At 36.6% G+C, this 16,783-nt stretch overlaps 1 protein-coding gene across 19 annotated transcripts in view; it reads left to right on the forward strand.

Annotated features, from left to right (window-relative positions):
* The window catches only part of SOX6 (SRY-box transcription factor 6), a 553,432-nt gene that overhangs the window by 359,942 nt on the left and 176,707 nt on the right, over positions 1-16,783 (forward strand). For all 19 annotated transcript variants that reach the window (XM_070428241.1, XM_070428238.1, XM_070428248.1 and 16 more), the window contains 2 exons: positions 2,110-2,282; positions 5,371-5,439. In XM_070428241.1, coding sequence (XP_070284342.1) covers positions 2,110-2,282; positions 5,371-5,439 — 242 coding nt within the window. The remainder of the gene's footprint in view (positions 1-2,109; positions 2,283-5,370; positions 5,440-16,783) is intronic.

Here is a 16,783-nt window from a genome sequence, read left to right on the forward strand (position 1 = left end):
GGAGAATGTTGTAAACATCTTGGTCACGCCCTTACTTTGCCTTGTAGCATGTGCTATAAAATAAAAGCATGGCTGTGGGCGTGGTTGCTGTCTCTCAGAGAAGCAACATCCCACTGAGACCCAGCTTTCATTCTCTTGTCTGTCTTTTCCAAGCCTTTCAGCTGCCCCCACTCAGGTTCACCCTTGGCTGTGCTGGTGTGGCACACTTTATAAAGATATGCCTCCATGCTCCCAAGGCGGGTTCCTGCCTCAAACCCTGCCTCAAACCCTGCCCTTTCAGGAAACAGCTCTGGGGAGGGCGCAGCCATTGCCAAGACAACCCTTGCAGGACTGACTTCCTTCCGTCTGGTTGCCGTTTATATATATATAAACCCTGGGATGAACACCACCCAGGATATATATATATATATATATATATATTTCTACATCAAGAAGTTCTCTCTTTTACCATGTTGAAATTCCTATTGCTGAAATAAAAGCTGATTTTAAAAAAATCAAATTGAATAGCTAGAAAGACAGCTCGTCACTATCCTTAATACATTACTTGTTCCTTTATCAGTGGAATACATTTTCTATCACCATCTCAACTATCTTATTTTTCTTCTAATTTTAACTTTCGGTCATCCTTCCACTCAGTGAATCTTTAAGGGATAAAGATATTGATAGTTTGTTTAGGACTTGAATTGGCCTTGAGAATCCCAACATCAGTCTTACCCTGTGGGAAACATATATAGGGTTGGGCAAAGGTAGCTTTACAGTTGTGAGTCTGAGAAACAGTCAATAAAGCTGCTCACTAATCATAACCTGCATGTCTTTTTTTCCATAGGAACAACTATAAACCTACTTTTGCCCATTCCTGTACTAACGAGTGCTAGCCAGCATCTTCTGAGGCTCCCTTTCTCCAAAGGGCTGCTCAGGAAATATGGCCACTCCTAAATAAAATACGTTTAGCTTTTCAGCTTACCCTGGTGCTCTCTTAGCAGGAATGAAAGGGGTTTCATAAGGAGATTGGAAGTCTCTTCTTCCACACGCACAAAAATTGGCAATCTTTGTCCCCTTTGACAGCTGGTGGCATCTTTCTGAAAAGCTTTCAAATCATAGATCATTTCTTCATAATGAAACTGTGTGGCTCAAATACAGAGGGTTGAAATTCTTAGCTTATGCTGCAGTAAAATGCTCTAATTTAGATTCACAAAAGGATTCCGTACTCTTTACTTTGGAGAGCTGTGCAATTTGCCCATAAAAAGACTGTTCAGCACCATTAGTGCATACCATAAGTGTTCACTGACATCATATTCATTAAGCAGCACATCCTTATGCATAACCTTCTCAACCTCGAATGTGTTTTTTCGTTTTGAAGAATGACGAATGACAAAGGGGCGAGGAAGCCCCCAAGCAATACTGTTGCCCTTAAGGATGAACTTGGGAACTTTAGCTTGATCCCCTCACAGGAAAACAAAAATCAGGTTCAATCCTTTCTTACCTAAGGCAAAGCCGTTTTTTGTTTGTTTGCTTGCTTGTTTGTTTGTTTGTTTCATGGCCAAGAGAGCGACCCCTGACTTCTGAGCATCAGAGTCAGATCTTTGCACAATAGAAAATTTTCATGAGGGCAATGACCAGAAAATTCCTTAGATAACATTTACTAAGCATCTACCTATGTCTTCGAGCCTACGTTAGTCACTGAGGGTAGAGGTGATTATAGAATATTAATACAACCCATAGTTTCTAACCTTTGGTACTAAGTATCATCTGTTTCCTAACTTGATCTGATAGGTTTGGGGGAGGAAAGGAGAGGCGTGTAGTGAAAGGGAAAGAATATGGTAGGTAGTTCTGCTTTGTTTTGTTTTTAAGAGTGAAAGGGAGAAGTAAGAGTGAAGGAGAATTATATTGGGAACAATAGTTGCTCTTGGCAGGGGCAGCGACTAACCCTAGCATCAATTTCATTGCTACTCTGTAGTGTTCCTGCACTCACAATGACCTCCAGTTATTCTCCCAGATCTTTAAGTGTGGTAGGGCAGGCCCTTTCTAAACCTGCCCTCCTCCCACCATTTCCCCAGTTCATTCATACTTTTCTCAAACTTGTGAGATATCTTCTTGTTTCCATTGTAGGTACACCTGAGAGCCTGGCAGAAAAAGAACGGCAGCTCTCTACCATGATTACCCAGCTGATCAGTTTACGGGAGCAGCTCCTGGCAGCGCATGATGAGCAGAAAAAACTGGCAGCCTCACAAATTGAGAAACAACGGCAACAAATGGACCTTGCTCGCCAACAGCAAGAACAGGTGAGCCCTGCAAAGGGAGCTGACGAACTGGAGATGTGGAATGTGCCAAGCTCAGCGAGTAATCACATTGATTGGTTTATTTGTCAGAAGGGTGCATGAAAAAAGAAGGAAAGAAAGAAGCCTGTTGGAAATCAGGTTCTTTGAGAATACTGAGGGGGATATGTAGAGGACAAAGAAAGGCATCATAGCAACTGGGCATAACTGAAACAATAACGTCTTCCAGAACATTGGCATGGGATCAATTACTCAGGGAAACTGATTCACATAGGCAGGCAGCACATAGACTCCCAGTGTAGCTTAACCATGAGTTTGTCACTTCTCTCTGGGCCTTACTCTTTTCATCCAGAAAAACAGGCTTCTGGTATAGGAAAACTTTGAGGACCTTCTAGCTCACGGATTCAATGATTTTTCTCTGACTTTAAAACTAGGGTCACACATCTGTTTTCCCGGAATAGCCCCGGTTAATGCCTGTTTTCCAAAATAAGTATTAATAATCCCCCTTCCACTTGCAAAAGTTGTCCTGGTTTGGATGCTAAATTATATGGTCACTCTATTTATAGCACAGGTAAATCATTGAAAAATAATTAGCACATGGCTCCTATAAGAATTTTATTTCATTGATTTAGAAGTGAGAAAGAAGAAAAAATAGCAAAGTTTAAATGTATATGTTTTTACATAAATCGCTCTCCCAAATGTTTTTCCTGTCTCATAAGAGTACATTAATCTAACACAGTGATCCTATAGAGTAGTCCCTGGTGCTTTAGATCAGAGAGACCCAAATTAATGTGCAGTTTTTAGGAATCTGACATTATTACTGGAATTATCTTTTCAGTTAAATGTATTTTATAGGGGTATATAGAGCAATATATGCTCTGTTGATTTTAATGAGTTGTGACGTCTGGTATTTTATATGCTTGAATATTTGCCCACGTGTAGGAATATGGACTCAGCCCCTAATGGAAAATAACATAAAGGAACACTGTAAAAAATCAGAAGTTAGAATGTCATTTAGCCATCCAGAGATGACACAGTAATTAACTATTGACACTTGTGAATAAGCTAGCACAAATTAATCTTGACACATTTGCAGACGAGTGATATCTTACAGTGAACACTTTGTAATTATATTTCAAAATGAAAATTAAATGACACTTAAAACTAGGTTGTCATGCTCAATGAAGCGAGCATGTAGCTCAACCGATTGGCAAATAAAATTCAGAATTTGAGCCACATGGTGCTTATGTACCATACTTCACTGTGTCAAACCCACACGTCTAAAGTGGATGATAGTAATTGCACTGTGGTGTTCTAGAGGCATTTCTGTGCAGCACTTTATCATTTAGGAGGGACCATCAATATTAGATGCCTAGTGGTGTTTCACTGGTTTGCTAAGAGGAAATAAATATTCAGAGGATCCAGCATCTAAACCTAGAGTCACAGAGTGAGTTGTCCATTTCCTTTTTTAAAAACAATTTTTTTAATTTAAATCATTTTTATTTTTCAATTACAGTTGACATACAAATTTATGTTAGTTTCAGGTGTACACCCCAGTGATTAGACATTATATAACTTACTAAGTTATCATCCCAATAATTCTCATACCCATCTAACACCATGCATAGTTATTAGAAAACTATTGACTATATTCCCCATGCTGTACTTTACATCTGCAGTATATTCTGTAACAACCAATTTATACTTCTTAATCCCTTCACCTTTTTCACCCATCCCCCCCAAAACCACTATGTCCTTTTCTGATTCGAATGGTGACAAGTAAAGTGGGCCTTTTCAATCTGATTAAATATCGTTTCCAGTTTGCTTATAAAGCTTTGGGAAGGAATGGTCCCATGTCTCAAACTGTTAGGGACAGTTTTGTCATGACTTCCAGAATGAGCTAGTCATTACCAGAAACCTTAAAGCAACATTTGGTAGCAGACTGCTATTTTGTCATCTTCTGTTGAATGAAAATCTGATTTGGGTGTTTCCCTCTGCTCTAGGCTAAAGCATCAAAAAGACTCAAAGCATAAACCTGAGGGTCGATACACCTTTGTTTTCACTTCCCACATTGCCCATTCTAGAATACTGGCTTCTGGAAATAGAAAAAAAATAGGAAAAAAAACAAAAAAACAAAACAAAAAAATAACCCCATACCTATATCTCTTGCCTAAAGGGCACCACTAAAAGTTTTCCTAAGTCCTCCCTGGCCACTTTCTCTCTGGCTTTCTAGGTTGGAGTGTATTCTAAGGGGCATCCCCCTCAACTCAGCTTTTAAGGCAATAAGCAGACTGATGCCTTCATGTTTTATAGTAAATGCCACTATCTTAAAGAAGTTGTTTGCTCTCCTGAGGGGCAGATTCAGTCTTCAGTGAGGCTTGCATGAAGAGGTTAATATTTCTTTTCCTAGACCAGATGATGTGTTAGGACTTTGAATTTGATTGTTGGGTGAAGCAAGAGACTGTAACACAGTACCCTCAGAAGAGTAACTAGATAAATATTAAATTTTGTGTTTAAAATGCTTTGTACATCACATCATTGATGTACATTTGTAAATCAACAAAAAGAGATCTTTGTAACGATTTTTGACATTTTGCTGTGTTTTCTTGATATTCCCTTGGCGATATTTGTCTTATCAGTAGAGAGTCCTTATGTCAGAAAAGGTTTCACCAAAGTCAGTTGTATTATAATTAATAAAAAGTTCTTTCCTGTCTCTGCATTCAGAATTTACCTTTTTAGTCCAAATTAAGCTCTTTAGAAACATGTAGCCATAGTTTTTCCATATTTACTCTTCAAGGGTCAGATTTTGAAACTCCCATTCTTTCCAGGTAATGAGTGCAGATAGAGGAGTTGCTCACTAATGTATGAGGGGTAGTTCTCAACTGCAGATGAAGAGTTAGGGGTACACAGAGAAGTGGCATCTGTTTGAAATTTTCCTTTTCTCCAAATTTCTGGTTCTGCCTCTCTCACTTTATAGGAACTCTTTCACATAGAAGTGCAGTAAAGCATTCTTGTAATACCAGGAGAGATACCTGAGGTAATGGCAAAGGTGTAAACATTTCATTTCAACTTAATGTAACTTTATTTCTGATAGATTGCAAGACAACAGCAGCAACTTCTGCAACAGCAGCACAAAATTAATCTCCTGCAGCAACAGATCCAGGTCAGTGTATTTTATTACTCTCGTCTGATTATATACTCAGAGACTTTCCTCCTTGAAAATGGAATTTAAAATGCTGCAAATGCACCCCTCCCTTATAAACAGCACCGATGTAGTTACTATCAAGGATGTTGTGTCCCATGGTATAAGTGGATGCAGGAAATATCAACTAAGTGGTGGTCTAAAGCATTCTTTTGTGACGTGATGCATATGCAGGGAAAAAACCTTATCTCTTTTCTTTCTGCCATTTCCCTGACAGAACCTAGTGGAAACCTAGTGGTTTCCAAGGTAGCATACACATGTTATTTTGATTGCCACAAACCAATTTCTCTTTGTATTTCACCATCTAACAGTATCATGGGGAGAAGCCTGTGCTTGTTTACTTGTTAGGATTCTCTCATTGGGCCAGTTATGAGAAGAATCTTATGACCTGGGAAAAGGTTGGTAATAATTGATTAGTTCTTTAACAGATATCAGTTGCATTTCTGTTAGATGATGCTGAGGGGAATATAAAGACGAATGAATAATTGTCTGTCTTTAGGAGCTTATAGTCTAGAAAGGAAGAATAACTTGTTTCTGAATCATTGTAACACAATTTAGAAATTCTCTTTTTTGTTGTGGCAGGGTAACACTGTCTATAGATCATGATGACAATGGCATGGCAAGGAATTTTGATTTCTGTCTTTCCTTTAGACACTTGGTGGTGAATTCAACTCACAGCTATTTGAGATAGGTAAGGGATTGGTCTCCATTTCTGAATAGGAACATAGGTATGGTTGTCTGGGGATTAATACACAGGAATACCGATGCCAGAGTTATATGTACCCACCACAGCCTCTGTGGTTTCTGTTGGCTGCTGTGGCTGTTTTCTAACCACCAGGATCTGCGATTCAGCCTAGTTGGGGCAGTATATTCTGAATTACATGATTCCTTTCCTTGAGATTAATATTATTACACCTTCCTGTATTCTTAAGAAAACATTCATATAATATCGTAGCTTACTCTAATCTTCTTCCTTACTGATGAAAGCTAGTGATTTTAATGTAGATTCTGCTTCATTTTTGTTAATCATACTTAGCATCTCAGGTAGCACTCACTGCATTTAAAATAATGATTAAGTGCCTGAAGAAGTACCTGTACCTGATTTGGCTATCTTCATGAGGAGGTTTTAACCAGTGGTTTGTTGTGGTGATGGTTGTTTTAAAATTAGTTCTGATTCTATATTCCATACCCAAGTCTATATGTTTCAAAGTAAAGGGTCCAAATGCAGAGGAAATGGAATGTCTCTGGTATTTTTGACAGCCAACCTTTACAATTAAATCTTGGAATAATTTCTCATCCCAATATCTCTTTTATAACTCATGCTGAGATACTTAATTAAATAACTGTCCAGGTGTTCCCTTGTTCTGTCCTTATTAGAATTTTCAGTGTGTCTCCTATTACTAAGGTCAAGATTTTTAGCCTGTGGCTTCCTACATTTTTCTCTAGATCCTTCTCTAAGAACTCAGTGGGTGTTAAATAACCTGATCATTTAATTCTCTCTGTTTCTCATATTTGTAAAGTAGGAATGGAAGACGTTCCCCATGTTCCCATATCAGTTACTTATTATTAATGTTTTTACTGCTTCTTTATTACTTACTTCTTTATTGATTTTGAATATATTTCACTTATTCAATGTTGTTTGTATTAAGTGACCATTTTAATTGTGGTACTGAGGCTCTCAGATGAATAGCAACCAATTCAGAGTATTTTTATGAAATATTATTGCTGTTTATTGATTACATGTGATTTTGTAGTCACAGCTTGACTATATGAAATTGATGTCTTTTTCAGGAAACTCGAACTTGATCTTAAAATATTACTCACCAGAATATTCAATGTGAAAATGTAGGAAAATAGTTGGTCCAGGTTTTCTAATAGAAGTTTAATTGCTTTTTATATTTGTGGATATTTCTCATTGTTTAAATTTATAAAAATTGAAGCTGATCAGCACTTGATCTCAGGACTTTAAGTTATAAAATCATAGAGAGATTTAAAGTGTCAGTTATATTCATTTTAGAAATGTAGGATTCTTTGTAACCAGAATTCACATTGTAAAAAATAAGAGGAAGCAATAACCTGCATTTACAGTTCTCTGTTCTGAGCTACTCTTCACTGCATAGCATGTCAGTATTTATCTTATCAGTATGAAACCATTTACAGAATTTTTCAAATGCTGAAAAATACTCGTTACAGAAGTATTTGTCTCTGACACTTAAAAATCGGTGTTTGATACTACGACTTTTAATTATTTTTTGAAAGGGAATGGATTAACTATATTTTCAAAAATGGCTTTTGACAAGCCATAGACATGATCAAATTTAGGAGAGAGATTATTGTTGAGCTAATTTTTAATATATATGTTTTTGAGCAAAATATGAGACTTATGAGATGTTTGGAACATTTTTTTTTCTATCATGAAAGAAACATTCTCCCTTTTGAAATCAAAACATAACAGAGTAAAATAAGATAATAAATGCAAAACCTAACTTCTCTTCTGAAAGTAAATGAATATGGAGACCATTTGCGCAAGTTTGACATTTTATTTTTTCTTAAAAATCTTGAGTCCTAGAACCTATTAGCTAATATGGTCAGCAAGAATGAGCCTTGGCAATTGGCTATGAATCGTGAATGTCAGGTGGTTATAGTCAAGATTATTTTTCACATCTAGTTCAGAATACTGACTTCTGAATTAGTTTTGTTGTTTTGGAATTTGCAACCTGTAATAGAAAGAAAGAAAAGAGTGTCTAACCTTTGGTAATAAGGGCCTATTATAATGAAAACCTGAATGGTTTGCATAAATTTAAAAGCAGGATTTTTCATTAGAAATAGGAAAAGGCACGAGGTAGTATTGTAATGCTATTTCACAGGCTTATTTTGTTTGCACTAATTCAAAAGTTATATATGCAGTTAAATAATTTCATTTATATATTTTCTTCCTTGAATATAATTTTTAACATAATTTGCCTTGGTAAAACCTAACTGAAATTTTAAAGGCATACTTTTAAAACCATGTAGACCTTGTTGAAAAAAGTAAGATGAATGATTTTGTGAACTAATGTTTTTATTTTTTTGATGAGTCAGTTTTTACCATTTAAAAAAATCAGGTTAATAACTAAACAATTATTAAAATGCTTTAATATTAACAGATCTTTTAGGAGGCTGTTTGCTTAGTGAATTCAAATCCCTCTGTTTGTGCTTGGGGGAAATGGTGATTCCTCTAATTTGTTACATATTAAGTAATTCCTGCCATGTGAGCCCAGAAAAAGTCAGATGTTTTTGCCATTTCTAGAACAAATATAGCACAGTTTTTATCAACTCTATGAAAAGCAAAACTAATAAATCATGGAATATGGATCCTTGGAGTTGGGAATGTTGAGTCTCATGCTATAATTCCAAAGGACAGATAACTGCCTCAGTAATTTCATCCCCCTTCTTCCATCCATTGCACTATATGCTACTTAGCTAGTCTCTTGAAGAATTTTATTTATGAGTTATGTTGATTAGAAAACAAAATTTATTTTTAATTCATTGGACATATGAAAACACAGTATTTTAATCAACTATTATATATACAGGTGGGCAAAAGTAGATTTACAGCTGTAATACAAATAAATAATACAATCTTACCTAATAATAGACAAACATGTAAATTAACTGTCCCTCCGCTATGCTCAGCAGCCAATCGGGAGAGTATGCAAATTAATGCAACAAAGGTGGTGGTTAATTTGCATACGTAGGGGCAAAGTGGCGGAGCAAAGACTGAAGTCTCTGTCCGTCTGGCGCCACGAAGACTGAAGGCTCTGTCTGTCTGGAGCCGAGAAGACTGAAGGCTCCGGCTGGAGGGAAGGCCTGGGTCCCTGGTGCCAGAGGAAAAACGGTGTCAGCAGCCAGGGGAAGGGAAGGCCTATTGCATGAATCTCTCCTTGCAACGGGCCTCTAGTAGGTAATAAATAATAATATAAAAATAAACTGTTTCAGGTGTTTACAACTGAAAACATACTGTTGTCCACCCCTGTAAGTCTAGTCTAAGCAAACAGAAAATATTTTATAGATCCTGATTTTTTGCTCCATCCATATAGTTATTCATTTACCATCATTTGACCATGTCATGGTTTTTGAATCCAGAGAAGATACTCTTTGTGGACACAACACACCACATTCTTTGGTTTTGAGAGCATGTCAGTAGGAACACATTTAATGATGGCATTTTACTGCTAGAACCTAATCTTTGCAAGAAAATTCAGCTCATTAAAATATCTTTGTGAGAAACTTACTTCTGCAGGCATGAATGGTGTTATCTAATTAGCCATGTCTGTTCAGACCCTAATTTTAGTGTTATTCAAGTGGCTTATGTTGTGTGCTATACAGGGAGTGTCCTTTCTTCATATCACTGACCGAACAATAATGGTCTCTTAAGAATGGACTGGCTCATTGGGATTTTATTTGGCTTGCTGGGTCAGAGCCAATAATTTAGTCAACTCACACACATCCAGCATCTGAGGTGTAATTGTGAAACTTGAAATGCTTAGCTCTTTGTTAATCTTTATGGTTAATATACAATTTTAACTGGCCTCCCCTCATATTTTAATACATTCCTTAGTTGGTGAACTCAGTTGGTGGAAGGACTAAACTAAATGCCATTGCTGTTGCTTTGCAGATATACATGGTCTTGTCCAAAACGTTCTTTTTTAAAAGCTGTAGTCTATGCTGCTTCTGTCCAAAACCAATTCTTTGTCTATTCAATGATGCCTCTTTCTTCTTACGGGTATTTGAGTAATATTCATAGTGTTTGAGTAATATAACATAGTGTTTTCTATTTTGGTTATAATCCTGTGTGCTATTTGTATATGTTGTCTCTGTGTGTTTTTCACGTGGCAGAACACCATTAAATGTGTGTTCTTCTTTTTTCCGATTAATCTGGAGATGTTAATATTATAAGCTAGGAGGTGATTGTTCTTAAACCATTAAACAGAATAATTTGAGATGTACTCTCACCTTTTAAGAGGATAAACCTGGCCTTTTGTTTCTTTCAGTATGATTAACTACAGGCATTTCTGGTATCTGCTGAGCAGAATAAGGACTCCCATTTATGTGAAGTAGTTGTCTAAAGATCAGAAATAATTACTTTATACATTAGCCTTCATGGCCTGCATGGCCTGGTTAATTAATTTTTTGCTAGGATAATAATAATAAGATATATATTTGGAGATATGCTTCATCATTAAGTATCTAATTGACCTCTAATTTTAAGAGCTGGACCTTGCCTTTATTGTCTTTTGGAGATGGCTGACGTGGCAAGCGGAAAACCTGAGGAAAGTCAGGAGCCTTCCAGTCTCACATCGTCCCTCTGTCTTATGTCGTATCTCTTTGTTAATTGTATTTAGCATTGATAAACAAAAAGCAATTACAGTGCTCCTGTTTTGGCTCTAGCGAATAGTCCTTTTTTGTGTGTTATTGATCAGGTAACTGATCTCCTTCTAACTGCCTCTGAAAGGACCAAATAAACCCATTGGAAGTAATCTGATACTTCTGTTGGCACTGTACATGTATCTGATACACTCTTGCAATGAAATGAGGGTTATAAACAAAGCTTAGAAGTTGGGATTAGCCCCCAGCTTCAGCAAGCCCTTAAAATATTTTGTAATTCTATCTTCAATCATGAATTAGCCAGGAAAAACAGACCCTCTCTCCTCTATTTTTCTGCTGTATGCTGTTTTTAATTGCCCACAGGCAGGCTGTTGTGATCTTCTTTGGAAGTTTAAAACCAAGATAAAAAATGCAAATCTAATTATTTCTTTTATGTAATCTAATTAACTTTTAAAGTAATGATAGATGCTCCATAGCTTGCTTCAAACATTTTAATAGTGAAATTTCTGAATTATAAAGAATAGGTAAAGCTACTATACTTCATGAATAGCAAGGGCCTTCAGAGCTAAAAATATAATTATTACTGTGGGTCAGAAACTTCGCATTAGTTAATCACACTAGACTATTTGTTAAAGTTGGGAGTGGATCTAGAATAAGAAGAGGTGGCACCTATGAGCTACTACATGGAATTATTAATCAGCTTGCTATCTGTTTTCTAAATGTGGATTATGGCAAAGATCCCATTCAGCAGACCAGAACTGGTGTGAATTCCAATGCTTTTCAGGGGCTATCCCTCAGATTCTCCAGCCCCCTTTAGGTGACCCTTTCTTCTCTATCTTATCTACATGAGCTTATCTCTCAAATGCCACACCTCAGCTCTCTCTCAAACGAGTGATACTAAAAATTCAGGGAATCCAAAGTCTTTGCAGCTTTCTGGGTTTAATGAAAGAGGGAGGTTGTCTTACCTCTTCAGAGGCGGGAGAGTATGGTGAAGAGTGGGCATAGGATCCAGGTGGTGCCAACAAGTGACATTACATAACAGTGAACCAGGCCACCATGGAAAAGGTGTCTCTTCTGTTTTGTTCTTCATCTCTCTGACTGTACTGAGGGCTCAGTGTAGTGTTAGTCTTTAATACCTTTTAGGATGTGCTAATCTCTCTTTGTAGGAGAGAGAGAGATCATCTTAGTCTGGAGCCTTTGGAGGCAATCATGTTTAACTAGAATTTAAATAAAATAAAACTTTTATTCTCATGGTTATCTGGTTATCTTCTATTTATGACAAGTGATTTTAGTTTTCCACTTGAGGGAGTGATGTAAAGTTTCCTTTTGAAATAAATGTAATAGCCTCCCCCCCCCAAAAAAAGGGCAATTTAAATAACAACTTTAAGCAAATAGTAATTGGATACTTGAATAAGGCAAAAATTATGAAGGCAGTTCTTTCATAATGGAATTGTGTGAAACCCTTGAAAAAGCACTGCACTAACAGGTGTTAAATGTCCCACCTCCTCCATGTCTTCACTTTCACAGAATGTCGAACTTGAAAACATCACCTTTAGGTCTTCCTGATTCTCATTCACTGATGCGGGGAGGGTGGGTCCAGCTATTCCTGTTGGATAACAATACAGTGAGTTTATCATTAAGATAGACTTAAAAATAACCCTGAGATTGTTCCCCCCACCCCCTGCTTTCTTTGGCATTAAAATGCCCTTTCTGTTTGTGAAGTAAAGGTGATAATCAGTGCTATGTGCTTTGTTTCTTTTGCTTTCCAGTAACTTTATTTGGTAAAATAAAACATTTCCAAATATATGTAAGTCCCCACTTTTGTGTTTCTTTGAAATGTCTTTGAAACTCTTTGAAACAAATCCTTTACTTTACACAAGGAAACTGAGGCACAGACCATAGACTTGTCCAAGCTTAAAAGCTAAATATTGTCAGAGCCGTGAGTGGAGCCCAACTTTCTGGACTCCGAATCTAGTCCTGTTTTTAACATCCAGATTGTGTCTCAACTTGCCCTTTTTGTGACTTGAATAAATCTTAGTGCACTTTAATTTTCTACTTTGCAAAATGTGGATAATAGTATCTAACATCTAAAATCTCATTATAGTCCCTTTACCTTTAAGTGGGGAAAAAAAGAATATTTGTTATAGGAATCAGTTTATACCCCAGAACTACTACAGCAGTGAGTACAGACCCACAAGGAAAGAGATAAAAAGAACATAATTGGAATCTTTTTGTAGGTTAGTATGAAATGTATTCATGGCTGAGTGACTCGTGGTATTTACATATAAACTCCTTAGATAGTTAATTATATTACTTTCTGGGGGCTTTAAAGTGTGATGTCTCTCTATGGAAGGTCAGTCACCTTTAATGTTAATACCTTTTTGTGCAGCTACCTTCTCCAGCTGACGTAGTGACAGCATTTGATTCCAGTGGTTCTCAATCTTGGTTGTACCTTGTAATCACTTGGAAGCCCTTTAAAAATACTAATGCCTAGGTCCCATTCCAGAAATTCTGGTTTAATTGGTCTGGGTACAGTCCCAGATGGTGACTGTTAAAAGCTCTTTGGATGATTCCAGAGGGCAGTCAGGATTGAGAAATCCTGCTTATACAGTGTAATGCAGATTAAGTTATTAAATGTGAACTCTAAGTTCTTTGGACTATCTATCTATTTATCTATCTTTCTACATATCTACCTTCCTACCTACCTATAGATAGAGGTTTGGGTCATAAGCAAATAATTCTTAAGCAGTTGAAATACACTTTTGACTTTGGTTATAGCTATTTTACTTAATAGCTAGAAAGCATATAATAGATTATGGTTCAAACAGTTTTAATAAATTTAGTTAGGTTAATAACTTGATTTTTATTTATTTGTAGGTGTACTGGAAAGATAAAAATGTGTTGATATCAGATTTGTGTCTTTGGGAGAGATATCTAAAAGTACAACATAGTTTTTCATAATTAGATAAAAATTTTTTTAAAAATATATTTTATTGATTTTTTTACAGAGAAAAAGGGAGAGGGATAGAGAGTTAGAAACATTGATGAGAGAGAAACATCGACCAGCTGCCTCCTGCACGCCCCCCAGTGGGGATGTGCCTGCAACCAAGGTACATGCCATCGACCGGAATCGAACCTGGGACCCTTGAGTCCGCAGGCCGATGCTGTATCCACTGAGCCAAACCGGTTCGGCTAGATAAAATTTTTTAGAAAATAAATTCTCAGATGCCATTTGACTTCTGTTATCTAAACAGAATGAATTTTGACCCAGGAAATCAACCTATTTTTTATTGTGTTTAAAAAATATTATCTATGTAATTGACTACAGTTTGACATAGGTGAGGGATGTATGAATGTGAATATACTTTTAAATTACGTGTACATATAAGTAGAAGGTATAGAGGATAAGATGCATTGTTTCAGAGTGTATTCAATTGAAAAATTTTGTAGAACCAGCACAGGTATTGGAGACAAATAAATCAAGATTTAAATTGCAGTTATACTACTTATTAGCTCTGTGATTGTTTTGCTACTTACTAGCTGTGAGGTAATTACTTAATGTCTTCGAACCTGAATGTCATTATTCCTAAAAGATGAATAATACTGGTACCTTACTAGTTGATTAGAGATCATTGTATAAAGCCTCTAGTAAGTGCTGAATGCATAACATCTATCACTATTATTATTGGTGTGACTATTGTTGTTCTTACATACTAAGTAAGGAATAATTTCAGAGGCCCTTATAAACATACATGAACATATTTTGTATCAGCATGTGTAGGCATGTTTGTATCTATAGACACATACTAGTCATAATTAGAACTCACAAATTTGTGATGTGAATATGGGATAGTCAATGTGGATACACTTTGATCAATTATCATCACGATAATCTAGAGTGAAAAAGGAACAACAGTTTTCTCTGGCTACGAAGTGGGAGGAATTTCAGTTGTCAATGAGAGGAAAAGTAAGGTTTATCAGGCACTCAGAAATGATTGGCTAAGAATGAGCCAGAGCTGCCTGGAGATTGTCTAAGAGGAAGTATGGCATTTTATTCTGGAAAATAGGGTCAGATTCTGACCTTTCACACTAAAATGGGCTTTTCTATTAGATCAGTAGTGCTTGTGAAGTTAGATAGTAAATGAACCTCTCCAGTTTATTTTATAACCTTAAAAACACACACAGATGAAGTTATGTGATGTAGCAGCACAAAATGCAAAAGTCTTTCTTGTTTAAAATAAAGTTGTTCATATAAATCTTATGTACGCCATCTCCTGTAAGTCAAGCATTTGCCCCGCTTTTGTGAATTATGTCTATACTTAGAATTTAAGAAGTTAAACAGTATGCATACCAGACTTGAGAGATGGGAAATAAAAATTGATATACTGTGTGACACTTGATATAGCACAGGGAAATATTTTTTAAATTCTGAAGGGATGTACTGACATAACCATTTTTAATTCACATAAGGTAACTCCCACTCAAAGTTATTAATGTTTAGAGTCAAATATTTTTACTTGTTCTAAATAAAATAAATGATGCAAACGGTGTAATGCCTCACTATGAGATACCGAATTCATTTTATCCACCACCCAATCCATTAAGAATATGTTAAAGTTGTAATATTTAATAACAAAAGTTAAGGAACTCACAGGTCAAAGTCAAGGATAAAGTCCTCTCTGTCAGGTCAAGGTCATGACATTTGTTAAACATATACTTTGCTGGAAGATTTTCCTCTTAAAACATATACAGATGAATTTCCTATGTGGCTGCGATTAGGGCAGATGGGAAGGGCTTTCAGTGAGGCTGACTTGGCTGTGCTTGAACATGTTGACAAGGTGGACAAACTATTCTAAAGAACTCCAACAGGCCAGGTGTATTTTGAACTGTAATAGCATCCTTCATTTCCCAGCCATATAAAAGTTGGTTCCTACTTATACATAGTTGTATTATTCATAGGAAAATGGGGAGAGGAAGACCAAGAAAACTGATTTTAGTTTCAATGGATTGTCTAATTACTTTTGTCCCCTTTCAAAAATTGTGATGAAATCAGAGTCCAGTTACCTATGCAGAAAAGCATTCCTTCTGTACTATGATTCGATAAAAGATGAAGTAAGTCATAGTTTGGTGATTTTTAAGCTGGATGTGGCAGAATCATTTGGTGATGTACAGAGAATTAGTGAAGTACAGGGCACTTCAGGATTAGTATAATTGAATGGTGTCTGAGGAGGCAATCAGGGACCTGAAACGTCAAGGAGAGGAAGCATCTCCAACTGTCGGTTGCGATATTTGTTTGTCCTAAAGGACCTTTTTCATTCTGTGGCTGTCAGCTCCTCCTTCATCCTCACTTGCCCTTCACTGGGAATCATAAATGTCATGATAGCTCTCAGATAATCAGTTTAGCAGTTGGAGGTTGGGGTTTGAAAAAAAACAACATGGAATCAGCATGGAGTTTGAAGGAATCAACATGATGGAGAGGAAAAATGTGCACCTGGAAAGGAAACTATCACCTTGCTTAGTGATGAGTGATGGAGGTTTAAGAAAAGGAAAAACTAGATACAAGTTTTCCTCTCTGCCATCCTCAGTGTGATTCTTGTAATGGGTGTGCAGACGGGTTTCTAGATTTTATGTTTGAAGGCTAGGTGGAGTGAAGACACCATTAGATGACCTGATATTCTTCGTATGTGGAAAAGCCCAGAGGAATAAGCACCTGTTAGATAGTAGTATTTATTATTGGGTTTAGCTAGAGCTTAGTCTTAGACGATAAGGTAAACCAGGTGAGAAACATAATGGTAGAACAAACACATAGTCTACTTTTGGAAGAATTTTCTAAAAATTTATCTTTTTGTTGAAAGTATTACGGATGTCCCCTCTTTTTCCCCATGTTGATCCCCTCCTCCTCACTCCTATCCCCTCCCCAGGCTTTCATCCCACTATT

The sequence above is a fragment of the Myotis yumanensis genome, unplaced genomic scaffold, assembly GCF_028538775.1.
Source record: "Myotis yumanensis isolate MYYU_CA2020_CCGP unplaced genomic scaffold, mMyoYum1.0.hap1 SCAF_10, whole genome shotgun sequence".
NCBI lineage: Eukaryota > Metazoa > Chordata > Mammalia > Chiroptera > Vespertilionidae > Myotis > Myotis yumanensis.